The following is a 20245-nucleotide window of genomic DNA, read 5'->3' on the forward strand; positions in this document are numbered from 1 at the left end:
TATGTCATTCTTTTTCTTCTAACCCTTCATCTTGTTGATGCAGTGTTATATTGACCGTTACTTACATGAATGTAAAGTGATCATTCCTGCGCTTCAGGGACCAGTCCAAGAAATATTAATAAAAAAAATTAGAGAGTGCAAAATCACAAATATATATTTTCACCTCTCCCTGGCAATCGAACCCGGTACCTCCAGCACGGTAGATAAAAATGCTAATCATTACACTACGAAGGCTGACAAAATGATATTAGAAAAAAAAACACTTGTGTAAGACCACTCTTTGAGTTTATTAATGTAAACAAGACTACAAGTTTATTAAAATTAATAAACTCGAAAACCGTTCTCAAAGTGTTTTATTTTTACATTTATATCATTATTCCACAAAGTAAATATTAAATAAATAAATGAGGAATTAAAATTGAGAATCAATGAAGTTAAAGTTAGTGTTGGGTTGTGGTCCCGTGGGTTGTCGCGGACTCTTGAGTCAAAGTTTCTCGGTTCGAACCCACTCTACCACAATTTGATACCTATTTCTAATAATGAGCCGCTTAGGCTCAAATAAATAGTAGTATGAAATTGAAGTATTTTTGTAAATAATAAAAACACAAATATTTTTCTCTATTATTTTAATAAAAAAAATTACTTCCGTATGTAATCGATGCCCTGGGCTTCAATTCCATCCGAAAGCAAACATGTAGTGAAGATAACTTAAACTTTTCTTCTAGACTTTTATTTTGAACGATTTTGAAACTGATTGATCAGTATTGTCGGGAATTAATGATACTGTAAATAAAATTAATGAATGCTTGTTTTTTGACGAGTAGAAGTAATGTTAACACTTCGATGTTAACTCATTAATTTCCGTATGGAAACCCAGCCCTGGTTTAGGAAAGTAGTAAAAAACTGATGATAATGACCTTGGTTCGAATAGTATTTTCGTCTATTCGCGAATGTTTGCGAATTATCGAGTTTCGCAAATATTGAGAGAAATCATTCGTCTAAAAATAGGTACGGTGAGTGAAATCGACGATTATTTATTTTTGACTAATAACAACAACATAACATGGTAGTGAATGAATTAATAAACAAAACTGGTGGTAAATCGCATATTATACATGAGGAGAATTCTGTCAGAAGAGAATTAACATTTTAAGGTTAGAGATTATTTTTATTTTATATACATACAATTACACGACGATGTTCGAAGTTGCTTAAAAATAATTAATTTCAATAAAGTCGATATTTGAGATTATGGTGAATGATAAAATGTTATAATACGACAAATGTAAATTGAACACGTGTTGTTTTATGGTGAACAGTTTTTAATTAATCAAAATGACCTAACAGTAGGAGAGTAGGTCGTCCGCCTTCGTAATGCAATGGTTAGCGCGTTTGGTTTCTATGCTGGAAGTCCCGGTCTAGGCGGGTCAAAATAAATATAAGTAGGAGATTTTTCACTGTTATTTTAATTTTTTGTCACCCTTGACTTGTTAGTATTTGAAGCGCGGAACTTTTCACGTAATTTATGTGATGTGCGTTAATGCGATGGAGTACTCTATGCATCATAGAGTGCTTGGGAGATGCACACAATATATGCAGTATTTAAGTTACACAAGCTAGTACGAATACGAGCATGCAAATCTGAGTGCCCTAGCTGCTATTCTGATTGTTTTACATCCTTTCTTACATTCCTCCTCCATATCCATTCCAATATAGTAATAATGCCCCACACGTCCAGCTCCTTCACCTAAGTCATCTACATCCCATCAAATAAAATATAATACCGCTTCGATATCGATGTGGTGCCTTATGCATCACATGGATGTGGAAATGAGCCAGAAGAACAACGAATAGTGTAACTTATCAAACCATGAAGGTAAATATGTGAAATGCAAGACTCCCTTCTTAAAATCGTGGAATCAGATTTTTTTTATTATTAAAAAGTGAAATATTTGTGTTTTTATTATTTGTACGAATATTTCAATTTCATACTATTTCTGTGAGCCTAAGCGGCTCATTATTAGAAATAGGTATCAAATTGTGGTAGAGTGGGTTCGAACCGAGAAACTCTGACTTAAGAGTACGCGACACCACGGGACCACCACCCGATTCGATTCGATAATTGATACAATTATGTATTCTCCTTCAGACACTCATCTACACCCAATGGTGCATAGGGGACTGCATCGTATCGACGCAGTGTTGTCTTAATCGTCAATTACGTGAAGGCGTGATGACTAGTCTGTGCTTCAGATACTAGTCCAGGGTGACTAGATATAAATATTAGTACTAAAAATCACTTGGATTTAGTTTACCCAGCACGAAAGATACACGCGCTTACCACTGCACTACGGAGGCGGCTTAACATAATACTTGAGGATTAACTGGAAGTATTTTAATATTAGAGAATTATGGAATTTTATTACATTAATACAATGTTATCTTCTCCTTGAAAAATTTCGCGGTCGTTAGTTACACAGTAGTTGCTGAAATTATTTTATGCACTTTTATACTAATTTATGTATTTATATTTATTCCAAACCTTGAAGCAAAGAGTGCAAGCCTCTAAGGTTTATATGGTCTATGTTTACATTATTTAAAATAAACTTAAAAAATAAATATTACTATAGCATATTTATTTTATAAAAAATTACCATAATACAAACGACCAAAATAAATAACAGTATACTAATAGTAATGATAATTTAAAATATTTAAAAAAAATCTTAAAAGATGTCAATCAAAATGAAAATGAAAATAGGCTTTCTTACATTTTTTTAATGATTGGTGGTAAGAATTTGGTTTCATTTGGTGGGTCTCTGCAAAAAAAAGTTCTAAATATGTATAAATTGTGATTTAAATAAATGTATATAAATAAAAAAAAATAAAAAAATAAGAAAGCATCTGTTCCCAGCTTTTAATTTCAACGTTATTAGCTTTTTAAATAATCTCCTTTCAATATAATGAAATAATCATGAATATTTCAATATTATTTTTAGACAAAAACAAGTATCCACTTGGAAAGCTGATTTTTACGTAGATAAGTTTAAATTTATCATCGTTTCATGTAAATAATATAATTATTGGTACAAAAAGCATGAGTCTTTATAACTCTTAATAACACTAATTGTTTGTAAATATTTTAATAAAAAAATCGCATATTCTAGACATGTTTGATGTACACTGCAGTACTTAATGTTTTAGTTTATTCTTAAATATTTTTGAAAAATCTTTAGAAATATTCGTTCCCATTTTATATCATTTATTCATAGCCTTGTAGTTTGTTGTAGTACAAATTTTTATGATTTCCTTTTTTTTAACGGTAGCGCTAACATTTTCTATGGAATTGCTTTTTTTAAACGGTAGCTTTTTCATTTTCTATGGAATTGCGTCCATGCTGTTGTCAATTTGATATGATAGTTTTCTCCAAAATAATTTTCATTTTACATGAAGTAATTTTTTGCTAATAACGTCAATATTTCTACTTATTTTTCTTTGATTTGTAGAATATAAATTATTTTTAATATCTAATAAATTTAATTGACAGTGTACTGTTTGCGTACGTAAATACATTGTAGTACGTAGGTACCATTGAGATTATGTGTGCTTATGTGACGATGTTTTTACTTGATAATATAAACAGCTGGTACACACACCTTCTTGTGACGAGCTGATAATGGATCACCTGATCGCCTTTGTCGTCAAGCGATGTGTAGCATATATAGCGGAGATATATTTTTATGTATTTGCATTCTCGAAATAAATAATTTTCAATGGTTGTTAACATATTTTACTCATTAGCCATAAAATGATATTTAAAAAAAATCTACCAGGAATAAAGTAAGCCCCCTTATAACGTTGAGATAGGTACCGTGTTTATCAATGGGAACGTTGGAGGGGGGGTTAGTGTTTTTGCCTAGAATTTTCACTCATGAATTACATGAAATTATAGTAACTTTAAACATAAAGAGTAAATCCACTCACGAGTAGACATGGGCTATGAAAGTTAAAAAGTTGAAGCCTGAGTAGAGTCATGAAAAACGGTGTTGCATAAGCCGTAGCTAGATTTCAGAGTCACTTGGACGTTAGGTAATTTAAAAAAATGGGTTAGTGTTTTTAAAATGTATTTTAATTATAAAAGACTCATTTTCCGCTGGTTAAAATGTGTAAAAAAAAAAATAAACCAGTTATAACATTCCCTCTGATAATGCGGTACCTATCTCAACGTTTTAAGGGGTTTTACTGTATTTTGAACTCTTAAAAACTATATAAACACGCAAAATTATAAATTATAAGTAGATATATTAAACCAGCGAGCGTTTTTTGCTAAGAATTTTCACTTATGAATTACATCAAATAGACACAAAGGTCAAATCCACTCACAAGTAGGTATAGGCTATAAGACTTGAAGCCTAAGTAGGGCCATGATAAGCGGTGTTCCATAAGCTGTAGCTAGATTTCAACGTCACTTGGACGTAAGGTAATTCAATACTTTTTACAGATGTATCAAAGAGAATATGGAAGCCTTTGGCCTTTTTCAGGATTTACGACTTGTCCTTGGCTGGCTTAACTTATTACTTTATGCACTGTCGTATTTTTTTGCAATAGTATATCCTTTAGACTGGGTCGTAGACGTCTGAATCAGAAATTCTGGATTCGACTCCACTTTTTTCAACAAAAGTTTTACGCTTTTGAGCTTATTTTAAAGTAGCATTTAATTGAAATATTTGAATATGTTATAAAAAGTAACGATGCACTGAATAGTCATGCGGTAGGTTACACGAATATCCACTAGTCGGCCATTTTTGAAGGATAATAAGATATATTTATTATAAAAACTTACTTCTAACCCTTATCCGCACCCAATGGTGCATTGGGCACCGCATCATAATGACGCAGTGTTATCTAGATCGTTACTTACATGAAGGCAAGATGATCACTCCTGCGCATCAGGGACCAGTCCAGAGTAATGTTCAATAAACATTATAGTGTAAAATAACTCATATTTATTTTCACCCCTCCCTGGGAATCGAACCCGGGACCTCCAGCACTGTAGTTACCAATACGGCTGTCCAAAACTTAAAACACAGCAAGGGACTTTTTATTTTGTGGTACGTTTTTTTTGCATTTTTGGATTAAGTAGCATCTACTTAGTCCAAAAATGCAAAAAAACGTACTACAAAAAAAATGTCCCTTACTGTGTTTTGAGTTTGGACAGCCGAATACACCACGGAGGCAAAAAAACTAATACATAAATTACAGCAATATTTGTAAAAGAAAACATCTAATCAACTTTATTGAGAATTTATATATTATATAAGACACATCAATGGGTTTATTTTTTAACTTATCCACTTATAAATTAATCCGCTGATAATAAAGAAATGATAAAATTTTATAAATAAGTTATTTTTAGACAAAAACAAGAATCCACTCGGAAAGCTGGTTTTTACGTCGATAAGTTCTATTTGTTATCGTTATACGTATATAATACAATTATTGGTAGATTATCAATAAATTGGACATGTCATTTTAAAAGAAAACATTGTTCGAAAACACATACTTAATAAATCCGTCATATTCTACAAACGTCAGCGTCACATGTGGTAACACAGTATGTTCCCATATGCTAATGTGTGTAACTGCTAATATGTACGAGTCCCTTCAGGATATGTAAAACCACTCACACATACACACACACACATATATATATATATATATATATATATATATATATATATATATATATATATATATATATATATATATATATATATATATATATATATATAATATATATATATATATATATATATATATATATCTATATATATATATATATATATATATATATATATATATATATATATATATATATACACACACACACACACACACGCTTACCTACGTCATCTTTATTCCATCAAATTTACTCCACTCTTTGGATCTAGATCCAAAATTTTGGAGAGTAGAACCGATCGGCGCGCCTTCATATGATCAAAAATCGATTTAAGGCCACATCGATCAACGCCGTGCCCTATGCGACACTTTGACGCGAACAGGGGCCAGAAGAAGAAGAAGAAGAATATATGTGTATACGTGTTAAACATATCACCAACTCTCCGCGCACCACAGATGCAAAACAACTGCATGTATGCGAATTTGCACATTTGTGTCAACAAATCGTCTTGAATATTTATGACGGAAAGAAAAATGTGCAATAAGATTATGCAGATAGTGCATTTATAAGTAAACTTGATTTGGTCACATACAAAGTGAAAAACGGAATGCAAGGGATAATACAAAAATACGATTTTCTAAGTTAATTTTGTAAAAGCTACTTTTGAAAAACCGATAGATCCTCAAGTAAGTGCATAATATGATTGACTGTAGAAATTGCTGGTGGCGGACAGCATGCTTATTGACACTGTTGTTACTTAGCATTTTTAATGCTTTCGATTGTCTTGTTGTTTCATAAATTTTAATATTTGTATTACTTAAGGTTAGAAAGTTCAAATTCAGAACGCAAACGCCCTCCGTTTTTTGCCTTACCTTTTTAAAGCTCTTTTCTTTTCAAAACCATATATTTATTTCGAAGAACTTATTTTTTCGATACAAAAACGGTATTTTAAGCAAAAAAATTCATTTATGTCATATTTTCCCTGGGTCTAGAGAAAATAAAGTTGCGATTTATCGTATATTGGGCCTTAAAAACCATTGTGAACTAACACAACGTGGTTTCAAACACGCGCGTGTTTTTATAAGTTTTGGTTCTACTGTATTCTTTCTTTTCCTCTAACCAGACTAAGCTACAGCACGCGTGGTCGAGTACAGCTAGTGGTACATAAAATATTAACCTAGTAAAAAAAGTTCCCACGAGAATTATGTTTGTGATTTCATTAAAATCGTATTACCAGTCAATTAAAAGTATCGATTAAGTCATTTGAAATAATTAGCAAGAATCAGCCGCGGGGATTGGTTAAACAATTACGTTAAAGTTTATTTTGTAATAATGCTCTGTTATATTAAGAATTATAATAAAAATAAAAATTAAAGCAATCAAAAGACAAAACCTACAGAAAAAAAAACAGAAATAGCCCACAAAGCCTTTATTTTAGAGGCTTGTTTGTAAAGTGCGAAGGATAGGGAAAGTGTTATTTATATGAAATATATTTAAACAAAAAGATAAATATATTTGTTGTGTCTATTATTTACACAAATATTTCAATTTCATACTGTTTCTGTGAGCCTAAGCGGCTCATTATTTGAAATAGGTATCAAATTGTGGTAGAGTAGATTCGAACCGAGAAACTCTGACTTAAGAGTCCGCGACACTAACCACGGGACCACAACCCGACAAATACATCGCAAAAAAATCAGGCCAATTGAAAAAAAAATCTTCAATTTATTTATTATTATTTATTTTGCATTTGGCGAAATTCGATTTTCTTGTTGAAAGAGAACTTGTAGTTTCATAACGAATAAATGGTTATTCTTCTTCTCTAGCCTTCTGTTTTCCACTGCTGGATATGGGTCTCTTCTGTATCCTTCCATTTCCTTCGCTCGGTTGCTGTTTGCAGTAGGTATATAAATTAGTTAGTCTGTGGTTTGCAGTCAGTTTCTACCCCCTACAGCGGCTTTGTCGTCGGACCATAATTTTTGAGGTCTTCCGACACCTATTTTATTCTTCCAAATAAATAGTTAAATTTTTTATTTCGTTTACTATCACAGCTTTCCATATTTTCCCCATTAAATTAGGGCAGGCATTGCTTATATGCCTGTATGGAATGTACGCCACTGCATAGTAAAAATACAGTTAATATGCAAATTTTAAACTCCCTTGAGAAATTATGTTGTTAAAAAAAGTCGTTTTATAAATTAGATTAAAATTAAATATGGTTTTTTACTTTATTTAAAAAAAACCGTTGATGAAAATAAAGCATCCAATAGAATTCTAATACTGTAGAAAATATTATTAAATAAAAGAATCTAATCTTTAAAATTAATTTGTTGTAGCACCGATTTGAAAAAAAATGTTTATTGGCATGGATAGTAGGTATGTCAAAAATTTGGTACTTTTTCAAAATCATGTTTGGCGTATTGGTCGCTATTCAAATTATGTCAATCATTTCGTACTAGGTTTAAAAAATATATTTTGTAAATATTTACTATAAAAATCGACTAAAAAACACTGCTAAATATATTCTAGAATACGATTCATTGATTATACAACGGGTTTAGTCAGTTTAGTGCTATAGTTAGTGAAAATAATGTAGCATTCTCGTAAACCACTTCATTATATCGTAATTATTATTGCTTTGGGTGATTCGTAATTCACATAAAACCACTTACGACGAGTGTATTTAAATAGTTCAAGTAGAAGTTTTACTGTCATTATCTCGAGAAATCCAAGGAACAGGTGAGTGTGTTGTTTATTGATTTTGTTGTTGACATATTGTACAACTGTCATTTTAAAATTTAACACATGATAACATCATTCCAAAATGCACAGTTCTTGCTACTTTAAAGTAAAACATATTGTTTAATTTATTTAAGTACCTACTCAATTATTAAGATTATTTATTCCAAGTTTTAATAAAGTAAAATAATATTTTATTTATTATTGCAAATGGCTTGATTATTGTGACGTTTGTGGTATAAAATCGCGTTGAAGGAGATATAATGGGTGATGTGAAAAATATGCAAATTTTGTTGATTCTTAGCTGGGTGATTTTTATTTAGAATTTAAGAATTGTTTATATCAATGTTCATTTATTAACGTTTTCTCATTCATGAATTTCAGAAAAATTCTTGAAAACAAAATATAATTAAATATTTTAACACTAGTCAATAGAGCCATGGGTTTTCCATTTTTTTTATATGAAAAAAAGTTCTAATGAATTGTATTTTTCTTTGATTGAATCAAGCAATCGAAAAGCAAATACTCCAGAGACAGTTCATGAAATATAGCACAGGTAGGTACTGATATTTATTTACAATGAAAACAAAATTGAACTTTTATTTTTATTTTTATAATTGTTTGACAGTCACCCAGTGAAAGAATGTTTCTGCCAGTATCAAGTCTTATTTTTATTTATAAACAAAATAATCAAATAAATATTTAAAAGATACTAAACTTAGGAATTATGGCCTCAATTCTAGAATTCAGATCACAAAGAAGGGTGGAAATGGGTGGTACTGCCTGTATTAAGTTATTTAGGAAGTTCTCCTTTGCTATTGTGAGAGTATACTGGAATAAAGTATGGTCGCATCCCTTTTATCCTGTTCAAATTTACAATATGATGACACATCGCTCACTCCTTTCAACAACGTCATTTATAAAAAAACTTGATTTTTCAGGAGATTGTTTTTAAAGTTTAAAAATATAATCGATGTATTAAAAATAAATATCAAGCCACGTATTGACCTTTTTACTGTGCAACATATCTTTTTAGGTAAAACCTGAGGGTTTTTTCTCCATTTGAAAAATATTTATTATGTTTAAAAAAATAATTAAACAATACCTTTTCTTCAAAATGCAAAAACAACTCTTTCTGCCCTGTAGCGGGTAAATATTAAGTTAAAAATATGCCACTTTTGCTGGAAAATAGTACATTTTTTGGACATTCCGAAAACATGCACAACTGAAAATTTATGATTTTTGATTTATGCCGTTTTGGAAAGGAGTTTTAGGACATGTTTAAAGTTTATCAAAATGATAAAATCTTCTGGATATTTGTAATGTATTTTTCACATTTATCTTCCATATCCTTACTATCCTACCTACAGACAAGCCTCTTAAAACATAGGTTTTGCGTGTTATTTCTATTTAATTTATTTAATTTATTATTTTTTTATGCTAAATGTAATTTTTGCTTCATAACTCTATTCCAAGTAACTTTCTTGTTTCAGATACCCTCATCATATCTGCAAGATGCTCTCACGGGTCTCCTCCAGGGGTGCGCATGTCTTGAAGACTTCCGTTCGTTCGAAAAGTACAACAACTTCTGAAGTCATCAAGAAGGAGGAGAAATACAGCTGCCACAACTATCATCCTTTGCCCGTAGCGCTTTGCAAAGGAAAAGGTGAGGCTACACAAGATACTTGCATCCTATATCTCACTGCGACCATATATTGTGACCTCCCTCTGTATCATAGCTCACTCTCAAGGCCTACATGAGTCATGTAGCTCACAACCTGTCTTGGTGGTAATAGCTTCACCTTCTCGGAGTCTAGTAGTGGTCATCCAAGGATGTGACTTTGCTTGCGAGCGAGTACATCACAATTATAGAGAATGTGGATGTGTATTTCGTTATCCTCCATACAAAATTTGCTGACTGGGGAGTCATGTAGTCCAATTTTTGTCATGTGTTTCTTCAGTCTGCAGTGTCCTGTCAAGGTCCTGGTTAGGATCCTTATTTGTTTCTTGTGAAGCTTTAGAGCTTCTGTGGTGAATTTCCGCAAGTATCTGCGAGTAATATAATGGTTTGCAAGTGGACTACTCAATTGTAACACTATGATGGTAAATGAGTTAGTAACAAGATACCATACTATGAGTCGAGTCTTTGTTCTGAGATGTTCATATAAAATTAGAAGCAGGTGATTAAATTAAATAACGACTTCTTTAAAGTAACTCTTTACTAGATTTGATCATTTCAATCTAATCATGCCAATCAGTGTACAAATTCAAAGCTGTGTCAAATTTCAAAGCAATTGGTGAATTACTTGTGAATTACTTACATTTTGAGTGTGTCCAAATACTTCACAAATCTGGATTGTCTCCAATTATAGGAGTTATTTTTTACATTATTTTTTTGACATCTCAACGTGGATGAAGAAGAATATGGAAGTCTGGGCATTTACTGGATTATAATCCAGGATTCGGACCTCACATACAAATGAAAGGATTTCTGTTCAATAAAATGCTTCTTCCATCTCACCAATAGATGTCTTTAGTGAAATTTTAGTGATTCAAGTACAATGTTTCGAAATTGGAAATATGTATATATTTAGAAATTTCAAGAAATAAGTAGTGTGGTTGTCAATCATGGGTAGAATTGGTTGATGGTACCCGTGTGTAAAGTGACCACTTAAACCAGCCTATGAGAGTCGTAAGCTCTGTAAATGCCCAGACTTCCATATTCTTCTTCATCTATGTTGAGATGTCAAAAAATGATATGAAACATTAAGATGGAGACTGACCAGAGCATTTCGTCGTAACGTAACACATTACGATGCGAGCATTCAGGCAGTCAGTACAGCGAGCCGAGCGCTCCATCCATAGTTTCGGATGCTTGGTGATGCTCGCCGCGAGCGTTGTTACTTCTTCACCTATGTTGAGATGTCAAAAATAATATGAAATATTAAGGTGTAGACTGACCGGAGAATTTCGTCGTAACGTAACACGTTACGATGCGAGCATTCAGGGAGTCGGTACAGCGAGCTGAGCGCTCCATCCATAGTTTCGGATGCTCGGTGATGCTCGCCACGAGCGATGTTACGACGTTATGTTACGACGAAATGCTCCGGTCAGTCTCCACCTTTAGACATTTTGACATAAAAACTAAAGCAGAAGAGAAATGCAATATAAACTGAGAAAAAGTAACAATACCATCCCAAAAAGGCTGCAGAAAAAGTAACAGTTATCCATTAGGCACATTGTAAACTGGCGGCAGCTCCAGTCAGTCTCCACCTTTACCATTTTTATTTATACGGATGTTTATTTTTGCAGGGGTCTATGCCTGGGACGTGGAGGGCAAGAAGTACTGGGACTTCCTGAGCGGCTACTCCGCCACCAACCACGGGCACTGCCACCCGCGCATCATGGAAGCCATGGTCAAGCAGATGCAGGTCCTGCACCACACCTCCCGGGCCTTCCACACCGACGTCCTGGGAGAGTTCGCCGAGATGATTTGCAAGCTGTTTGGCTATCAAAAGATGCTGCCTATGAACTCAGGTTAGCACGATACGAATGTTTTCATTTCATTAACACGTTGACTGCTAACTGCGAGATAACTCGTAGATTGCATTCTTTGTTAGGACGCTTACTACGAGTTATCTTGTACTGTGTTTACTTGCCACATTCGTGCAGCTACGATAAACTTCCTAGTATATCAGTGCTAATATGGATAGATGGCGTATGGGAAAAGTCAATGCTGGCTTACGTGAATAGAAAATTTATTAATAAATCAACTGAAAATAAAATTATTAATTTTTTTATTAAAAATCAAGAAGTAAAACAATATTTTTAAAGGCTTTTTAGAGCGGCTTTCTGAAATTACCATGGCAGTTAACGTGCTAATTGATCCTGCTTTGTGGTAATATCTATTCATTTTTAATTTCTAAGTTCTACTTGGTAAATACCACTATCTCTTAAAATCTATTGTGACATGTGTTTCGATAAACTCGTAAAACATATGGTGTTTAAAAATGATGCGGAATCCATCGAAACATATGCCATAATAGATTTTAAGAAATAGTGGTATTTACCAAGTAAAACTTAAATTTCAAATGTGTAAATCAAAATGGATTCCAATATTATGAGTGTGTTCAAATCTGGGTTTTCCACTCAGGAGTTATATATTTTTTATATTGATATATCAACATAGATGAAGAAGAATATGAAACAACTTAACCTAGATGGTGCTGATTAACTTGCATGTGAAAAAAGTTGTCAATTGAAGGATATACATCTTTTCGACATTGGAGTAGTGTGGTCGCCAATCATGGGTGAATGGAAAATGTTACACGTATATAAAGTGATCATTTAAACCAGCTTATGATCAGAACCGTCGAGGCGCTGTTTAGAGCTGCCCGAGACAAGGACAATTACTCTTAAGTGATAGTCGACATCAGGGGGACCTCAAAAGACACGCACAGAAGAAGAATAATGTATTTTTGTAATCCACAGGTGTCGAGGCTTGCGAATCCGCGTGCAAGATTGCCAGGAAGTGGGCGTACAACGTGAAGAAGATTGAAAGTGGAAAAGCGGTGATCGTTTTTGCTGAAGGAAACTTCTGGGGCAGATCCTTAGCTGCAGTCTCTTCGTCCACGGATCCAGAGAGCTACGAAGGATATCAGCCGCTGATGCCAGGGTTTGATTTGGTGCCATATAATGATCTGAAATTGCTAGAGGTGAGAGAATTTCTATATATCGTAGTCATACAGGAGAAAGTGACCAAGTGCATTTTGTACAAAAACGTGATTATTGACTATTTGATATCTTACTAGCTTTATATTGTCCTGAAAAAATCCCAAAGCGATTTTAAACATGAAGTACATTATATTGACTTGTTAAAAATGACTAACTGCATTGATTTCTATTTTCTTGCCAAGCAAAAGTAAATGGCCCTTCTGAACATTTTACATTTTGTTAGTTGGTCACTTTCTCCTGTATGACTACGATATCTTTCCATGTTGATTTTACAAAAAAAAACTCAATGCTAATTAGTTTGTTTCTTCTCTTAACCTCTTTGTGCATACCACCCAAAAATACCAAGCCAGGGGCCATAAAATACCAAGCCAGGGGCCATAAAATACCAAGTCAGGTAGCGTGTGGCCCCACGTTTGGGATGTAGTGATTATTTCTCCAATATTTACAGATTATGTCAGGATTTGGACTACCAACGCCATCTATTGATGATACATCATAATCAGTTATATGTTTTACTTACTGAACAAACCATGTTTTTAACCGTAACCGGAGGACATGTATTACCAGATCCATGGATGTAAAGGAAGCTAGTAAGTAGTACCTAGCTTACCTTACTACCTACCTCTACTGCCTACGCTTATTAATTCTCTGTTCGCGCCACTGCCTGCAAAGCACGTTGGGAATGGAGAAATTTTAATGCAATTGCACTTTTTTGTTGCTACATTTAGATAGCCCTGAAAAACCCCAACGTATGCGCCTTCATGGTTGAGCCGATTCAGGGAGAAGCCGGTGTCCTTGTTCCTGACGATGGGTACCTCAAAGCTGTCCGCGATCTCTGCACTAAAAATAATGTCCTTTGGATAGCTGACGAGGTACAGACTGGCTTGGGAAGGACTGGGAAGAGGCTGTGCGTGGATTATGAAGGAGTTCGACCTGATCTTCTGGTGTTGGGCAAGTCCTTAGCTGGTGGCTTGTATCCCGTGTCCACAGTTCTTGCTGATGATCCAGTCATGAATGTAATCACTCCAGGTAATTCAGTTCTTTGCAATTACATTGTCTGACTAACTAGGTTCATCTTCTCCCTCTTACTCCTCATTACTGAGGGTTGTGACCCTTGTAGAAGCAATGACTCTTCTCCAGTTATCCCTTGACTGCGCTGCACGTAGCGCTCCAACCACCACTGACTACCGAGTTGACTAGGTTAACTCCCCATTAATTTGACAAAAACAGCAATTTTCAAATATAAAAGATGTATGCAATTCATCTTACATGCTTTCACGAGTGCATATGGCTCACGATACATAATCCATTTTGTCTCTATCATTTTATATTGTCTTCAGTATCTGCCATCCATTTTGTAGCAAACCGTTCATTGTCGGTTTTCATTATTTTTGTTAAGAATTTAATCATAGCGGCTTAAAGTGAAGCGACCTTTCTCTAATGTCGCCAGATTGGCAATTTTCACTGTATCCATGTTGCCAAGTTGCAATTTTGAAAATACCGGGTGGTCTATAGTATAATATTCATTTGTGAAGTCATTCTTGAGTGTGTGCCGGCCATAAAATGTAGATCAGTTGCTCTGAGACTTTGAGATGTTGACTTAAGCTCAAAGAAACATTTGGAAAAACTACTGAGTATATAGTAACTCTTGTGTATTTATTTAACTAAAAAACTTGGAATTTTTAGGAACTCACGGATCCACATTTGGAGGGAACCCTCTAGGATGCAGGGTAGCAATGGCCGGGTTACAAGTCTTGGAAGACGAAAATCTTTCATTCAATTCTTTCACTATGGGTGAACTGATGAGGGAGAGGCTGCAAGCCATGAAGGGAAATGTAATAACAGACGTTAGAGGCAAAGGACTCATGAACGCCATTGACGTAAATACAGGTAAGATACCCCGGGGGCGAATATATTGTCATAAGAAACAAGTGGCTGCAATGGATTATTTTTTCAGGTATACGACATACATACTTTTCATTGCGCTATCTTCTTTATACAACTGCCTGACGTGCATCTATCTCTTTTTTTATCTACTAAATGAATCATGTAATAAATTTATCGAAAAAGTTAATCCTCATTTTAATAGTGTGCAATTAATAATTGCATTATATTCAGAACGATAACATAATGAACATGATTGTAAAGTTTATAATGCATAATCTCTCATTATATGGATTGACATATGAATTATCGCAATTTGAGTATTTATAATTTTAAGAAGCTGAAATCTAGAACAATCTCCTTCGCACATGTTTTTCGCTATCAACACTTCTTCCGTATTTATTTGTATTTATATACGCATAGTGGCGTGCACAGAGTTTTTAATCAGCGTAGGCAGTAGTAGGTACTGTTTTTCTGCTTATATACATAGATTGCACGCCTCTGCAGTGTAGTGGTTTGGCTACCATGTTAGAAGTCCCCGGTTTGATTCCTAGAAACAGTCGTGGGCCCTGAGCATTGGTAATTAGTAGAGAAAATGATGATTTGTCAAAATGCATTCTCTCAGACAAATGTATTGCAAAACATTGTATAACAGATGTTTGAATGGTGATTTATATATATCTTTCCTTATAGAAAGAAAGCAAGGCTGAGATAAGGATTATGGATAAAACTAAGAAAAGTGTGTTGAGATGGTTTGGGTATGTAAATGGAATGAGTGAATAAAGAATAGTAAACAAATTTATGAGGCAAATGTGGAAGACCGAGGAAAACTTGGCATGATCAAGTGTTTCAAATACTTGGGTGTGGTCAGGTCAGAAGTTTCGAATAATCGGCGGATATGTATGAGGTACCTGCATCTGATAATAGAGGGAATGATCGAGAGAACTAACACCAGAAGACGCCCACGCCGCGAATAGCTTTGCGACTTGTACAAGGATATGGGCTGTTTAACGTATGAGGAGCTGAAGAGGGTGGCGCTTGATAGACTGGAATGGCAAAGGAGGTGTCATTTGTTGCTGCAAACCAATCCACGATTGAGAAGATGTATTTTTTTAGATGGGAATTGCATTTATTATTTACCTTGCTTATTATGTACAAGGTTTTCAGATCATTTAGTGGATTTTTGTTTCTTCTAACTAAATAACTGTATTTTTATTTCAACCTGTGTTGGGAACAAGAGGGATAATCTTGTGCAGGCTAATCAGGAACTTCTCTCAGCATTTGCTCATTGCTGGGAGGAAACCACATAAAAATCCTCAGGAGAAGGCGGACTGTTGACTGTCGTCAACAGACCTTCCGTTCCACTAGAAGAGGGTTCGGCATTTTGTGTCCTAGCTTGAAGAAGATGTATGAGGAGATGCATGAACGTGAAAGAGGCAAAGATTGTTTGCAAAGACAGATAGATGTGGCGTTGTATTTTCTCTGCCTGTGATGGTTAGTTAGTTTAGTTAGTTTTTTTTAGATATTAATGAATTAATATATTTTTCAGATGCCATAGATCCTTGGGAACTCAGTCTCCGTTTAATGAAGGCTGGACTTCTCACAAAAGTCGCCCATGGGAAAGCTCTCCGGCTGTCTCCTCCACTGGTCATCACGAGAACAGAGATGAATGAGGCGATGGACGCCATGGAAGCTACTATTAAGGCAGTTTGAAACGATTGGAATGAGTTTTATAACAAAAATAATATGTATAAGAGAACACTCGCTATTTTTTTACTGTACAGTTGTGTTCAACGGTAATTCTAATGGTTTCGTTAACTAGCTTTTTGAGAGACTAGCAAAGCAACGATTCATTTAATTTCTCTGTACTGTCCTCATTGTTGATGGTCTCAACCATCCTCTCTTCTTCTCCTTGAACATTTTGTATAGTTCCCCTCCACTTATTTTAAAACCCGCCATCCGCATCGCTCCAATCACTGATGACTTTGTGGCAGCCTTAAGGATGTAGTCTCAAATTTGCAAAGTTAGTACATGACCGGCTGCGCAAGAAGCCGCACGTGGTTACCGCGCACAATTTGTTTTTAGAATATACATATATTGGAATTTGGCAAATAAATTTATTTTTTTAACTTCGTACCTTCCTATAACTTTTTTCTTTTCAAATTTTTCTTATTTGTTTAGAAGAAATATTTATTTTTTCAATATACATTGTTTTAAGCAAAAAATGTCATTAAATGTTCTTCTTCTTCTTTATCAGCCGTCTCTCCACTGCTGGATGTAGGTCTTTTCTAATGACTTCGAAATTTCTCTAGTATGGGCTTTTTCGACCCATTTATTGCCCTTTACATGTTAAATATTACCTGGATTTAAAGAAAATTAAGTTGCTGGATATTGATTATCCCGGCTTAATTGGGTAAGTCCATCTAGTGGGGATCTTCCTCTCTTCTACTACCTTGTACCTCTCTCATAACCATTAAATTTTCAATGCTGTTATAGTTTCCTCTCTCGGTGTGTCTGAAAAACTGAAGGATTCGTCTCAAATAGACAGAAGAAAGTCTCTAATCTTTATTAAGCTATTTTCATATGGAAATGGTTATCCTTCTCACGGTCCATTGATTTAACATACCTAACTAAATAAACAAGATTTTATATTTTATTTTGTGTTTTATTCACATGTTTATTAGTATTTAAATGTACATATGTAGTGTTTTATATAATGCTTACTTACTGACCTGGAACATATGGAAAAAGATAATTAAATTGTAAGTATTATTTTTTGACATATCATGAAAGATGAAGAAGAATATGGAATTCTGGGCATTTACGGGGCTGACGACCGTCATAGGCTGGTGATCACTTTATACACATGTAACATTCACCTATTCTACCCATTATTGACAACCACACTACTCAAATTCTTGGAAGTTCTATATATATGAACCAATTTTGAAACATTATTCTTGAATCACTAGAGACATCTATTGGTGAGATGAAAAGAAGCTTTTTATTGAGCAGAAACTCTTTTATTAGTATGTGAGGTCCGAATCCTGGATTATTATCACACAAATGAGAAACGCCAGAAAATATCATTTTCATTTTTATTATTTAAGCTTATAATTTCACCAGATAATTTATTTACAACATTTTGAGTGTGTCCAAATACTTGTTCACAAGTCTTTAGACACACTCAAAATGTTGTAATTAAATTGTAAGTAATTACTCATGAAGTTTAATAAAATTCGTGACGAAACCATATTATCCTGGTAAAGCCTAAGTGTAAAATAAGCCTTAGTTGTGACTCACGACTGATAGTTGTGAAGAGTTGTCCGCCTCCATAGTGCAGTAGAACCTTTGGCTACCACACTGAAGGTCCCGGGTTCGATTTCCAAGGTGTTCAAAATAAATATAAGTGTATTACATCATTGCATTAGATGCAGCGGCCTATGCAGTAATAAGGGGTCAGCCGCAGGGGTAGATTGACAATTTTTAAACAATGGGCTCGCGGGTGGAGGGCGAAGGGGGTGGGGGAGGGGGAGGGTATGATTTTGTATTAAATATCCAAAATACATAATAATTAAAAATAAGAGAATATACTTAATATGTACATCAAATGACAAAATGACTTTTTATGGAAGATTACTGATTTAATCAGAAAATATTGATTTCTCTTAATTTAACAAGGGGCTCGCTGGCCCAAGTCAAATTTAACAAGGGGATCGCGCGAGCCCCTCCGAGCCCCCTGCAGCCCACCTCTGGTAAGCTGTCTTAAAAGTAAGTCATCAAAGGTCACATCTAAAGTCTTATACCACATATGGAAAATGATATCATTTTTCACAAGGGTAATAAAAAAACAATTATACAGTAGATTGACTGATAAATATCTGTAATTGATCTCTTATTGACTGATGAACATAGATGAAGAAGAAGATGGAAGTCTGGGTATTATTTACAGGGGTTGCGACACGTCAGAGGCTGCTTTGAGTGATCACTTTATACACATGCAATATTCACCATTCTAACCATGATTGACAACCACACTACCCAAAATTTTTATTTTATATATATCTTTACAACAGAGAGAGAAGTCATCATCTAAAATGCAAAGTAAGTACCCATTTACATTAGAACCGGTTTCAAAGATACACATATTTACTATTAATACAATTACAATATTATATAATTTCGTCCGCCTCTACCTCGTACCTGAAGCCGAGGGCTCCTCTTTCCTTCATGTGTTAACGATCAAGATAACACTGCGTTTATATGATGCGGTGCCCTATGCACCATCAGGTGCGGATGAGGGATTGAAGAAAAATTAAGTTATAATATTTAATTTTGTTGTCTATTTATTGTAATCATAATAATAATAATTGTTTTATGTTTATAGTAATAATAATAAAACCCTTATCCGCACCCCAATGGTGCATAGGGCACTGTTTCATATAAACACAGTGTTATCTTGATCGTTTACACGTAAAGGAAAGATGATCAGCCCCCCGCTTCAAGTATCAGTCCAGGGTAGTATTGAATAAATATTATAGTGAAAAAATCACTTATATTTATTTGACCCCCCTGGGAATTGAGCCCGGGACCTCCAGAACGGTAGCCGAGCGTGCTGACCATTACACTACGGAGACGGTTTATTGTAATAATAATAATCTTACTTTACGTTTATTGTAATAATAATAATCAAAATAATAATTATGTTTTGTGTTTATTGTGAAAATTTTTTTTTAATGTTAAATATAATAATAAGATTATTATTATTTTATGTTTATTGTAATAAAAATAATAACTTTATTTTATGTTTAATGTAATAATATAATAATCATAATTTTGTTTTATGCTTATTGTAATAAAAATAATAACTTTATTTTATGTTTAATGTAATAATAATAATTATGATCTTGTTTAATGTTTATTTTAATATTAGTAATAATTTTGTGTTATGTTTAATGTAATAATAATAATCGTTTTTTTATGCTTATTGTAATAAAAATAATAACTTTATTTTATGTTTAATGTAATAATATAATAATCATAATTTTGTTTTATGTTTATTGTATTAATAATAATCATAATTTTGTTTTATGCTTATTGTAATAAAAATAATAACTTTATTTTATGTTTAATGTAAAAACAATAATAATAATAATAATATTTTATGTTTAGTGTATTAATAATAATAATAATTTTGTTTTATATTTA

The 20245-nt window shown here is 33.6% G+C and overlaps 1 protein-coding gene across 7 annotated transcripts; it reads left to right on the forward strand.

The window, feature by feature from the left end:
• The first annotated feature begins 887 nt into the window (after positions 1–887).
• LOC148306458 (ornithine aminotransferase, mitochondrial-like) lies at positions 888–17697 on the forward strand. Of its 7 annotated transcripts, none has more exons than XM_088264981.1 (8): positions 6273–6366; positions 7507–8419; positions 9913–10085; positions 11732–11956; positions 12911–13134; positions 13882–14182; positions 14840–15043; positions 16587–17697. In XM_088264981.1, exons 3-8 carry the CDS (start codon positions 9935–9937, stop codon positions 16748–16750), a joined length of 1269 nt encoding a protein of 422 aa, XP_088121107.1. In that variant the 5' UTR covers positions 6273–6366; positions 7507–8419; positions 9913–9934; the 3' UTR covers positions 16751–17697. The 7 variants fall into 7 exon arrangements, with proteins under 7 accessions (XP_088121109.1, XP_088121111.1, XP_088121110.1 ...); XM_088264980.1 differs by having other exon boundaries at positions 7507–7664; XM_088264983.1 differs by lacking the exons at positions 6273–6366; positions 7507–8419 and adding an exon at positions 888–1008.
• Positions 17698–20245: the final 2548 nt, after the last annotated feature.

Source organism: Brachycentrus maculatus, unplaced genomic scaffold (assembly GCF_059751285.1).
Source record: "Brachycentrus maculatus isolate JH-2025_06_01 unplaced genomic scaffold, ASM5975128v1 h1tg000241l, whole genome shotgun sequence".
Lineage (NCBI taxonomy): Eukaryota > Metazoa > Arthropoda > Insecta > Trichoptera > Brachycentridae > Brachycentrus > Brachycentrus maculatus.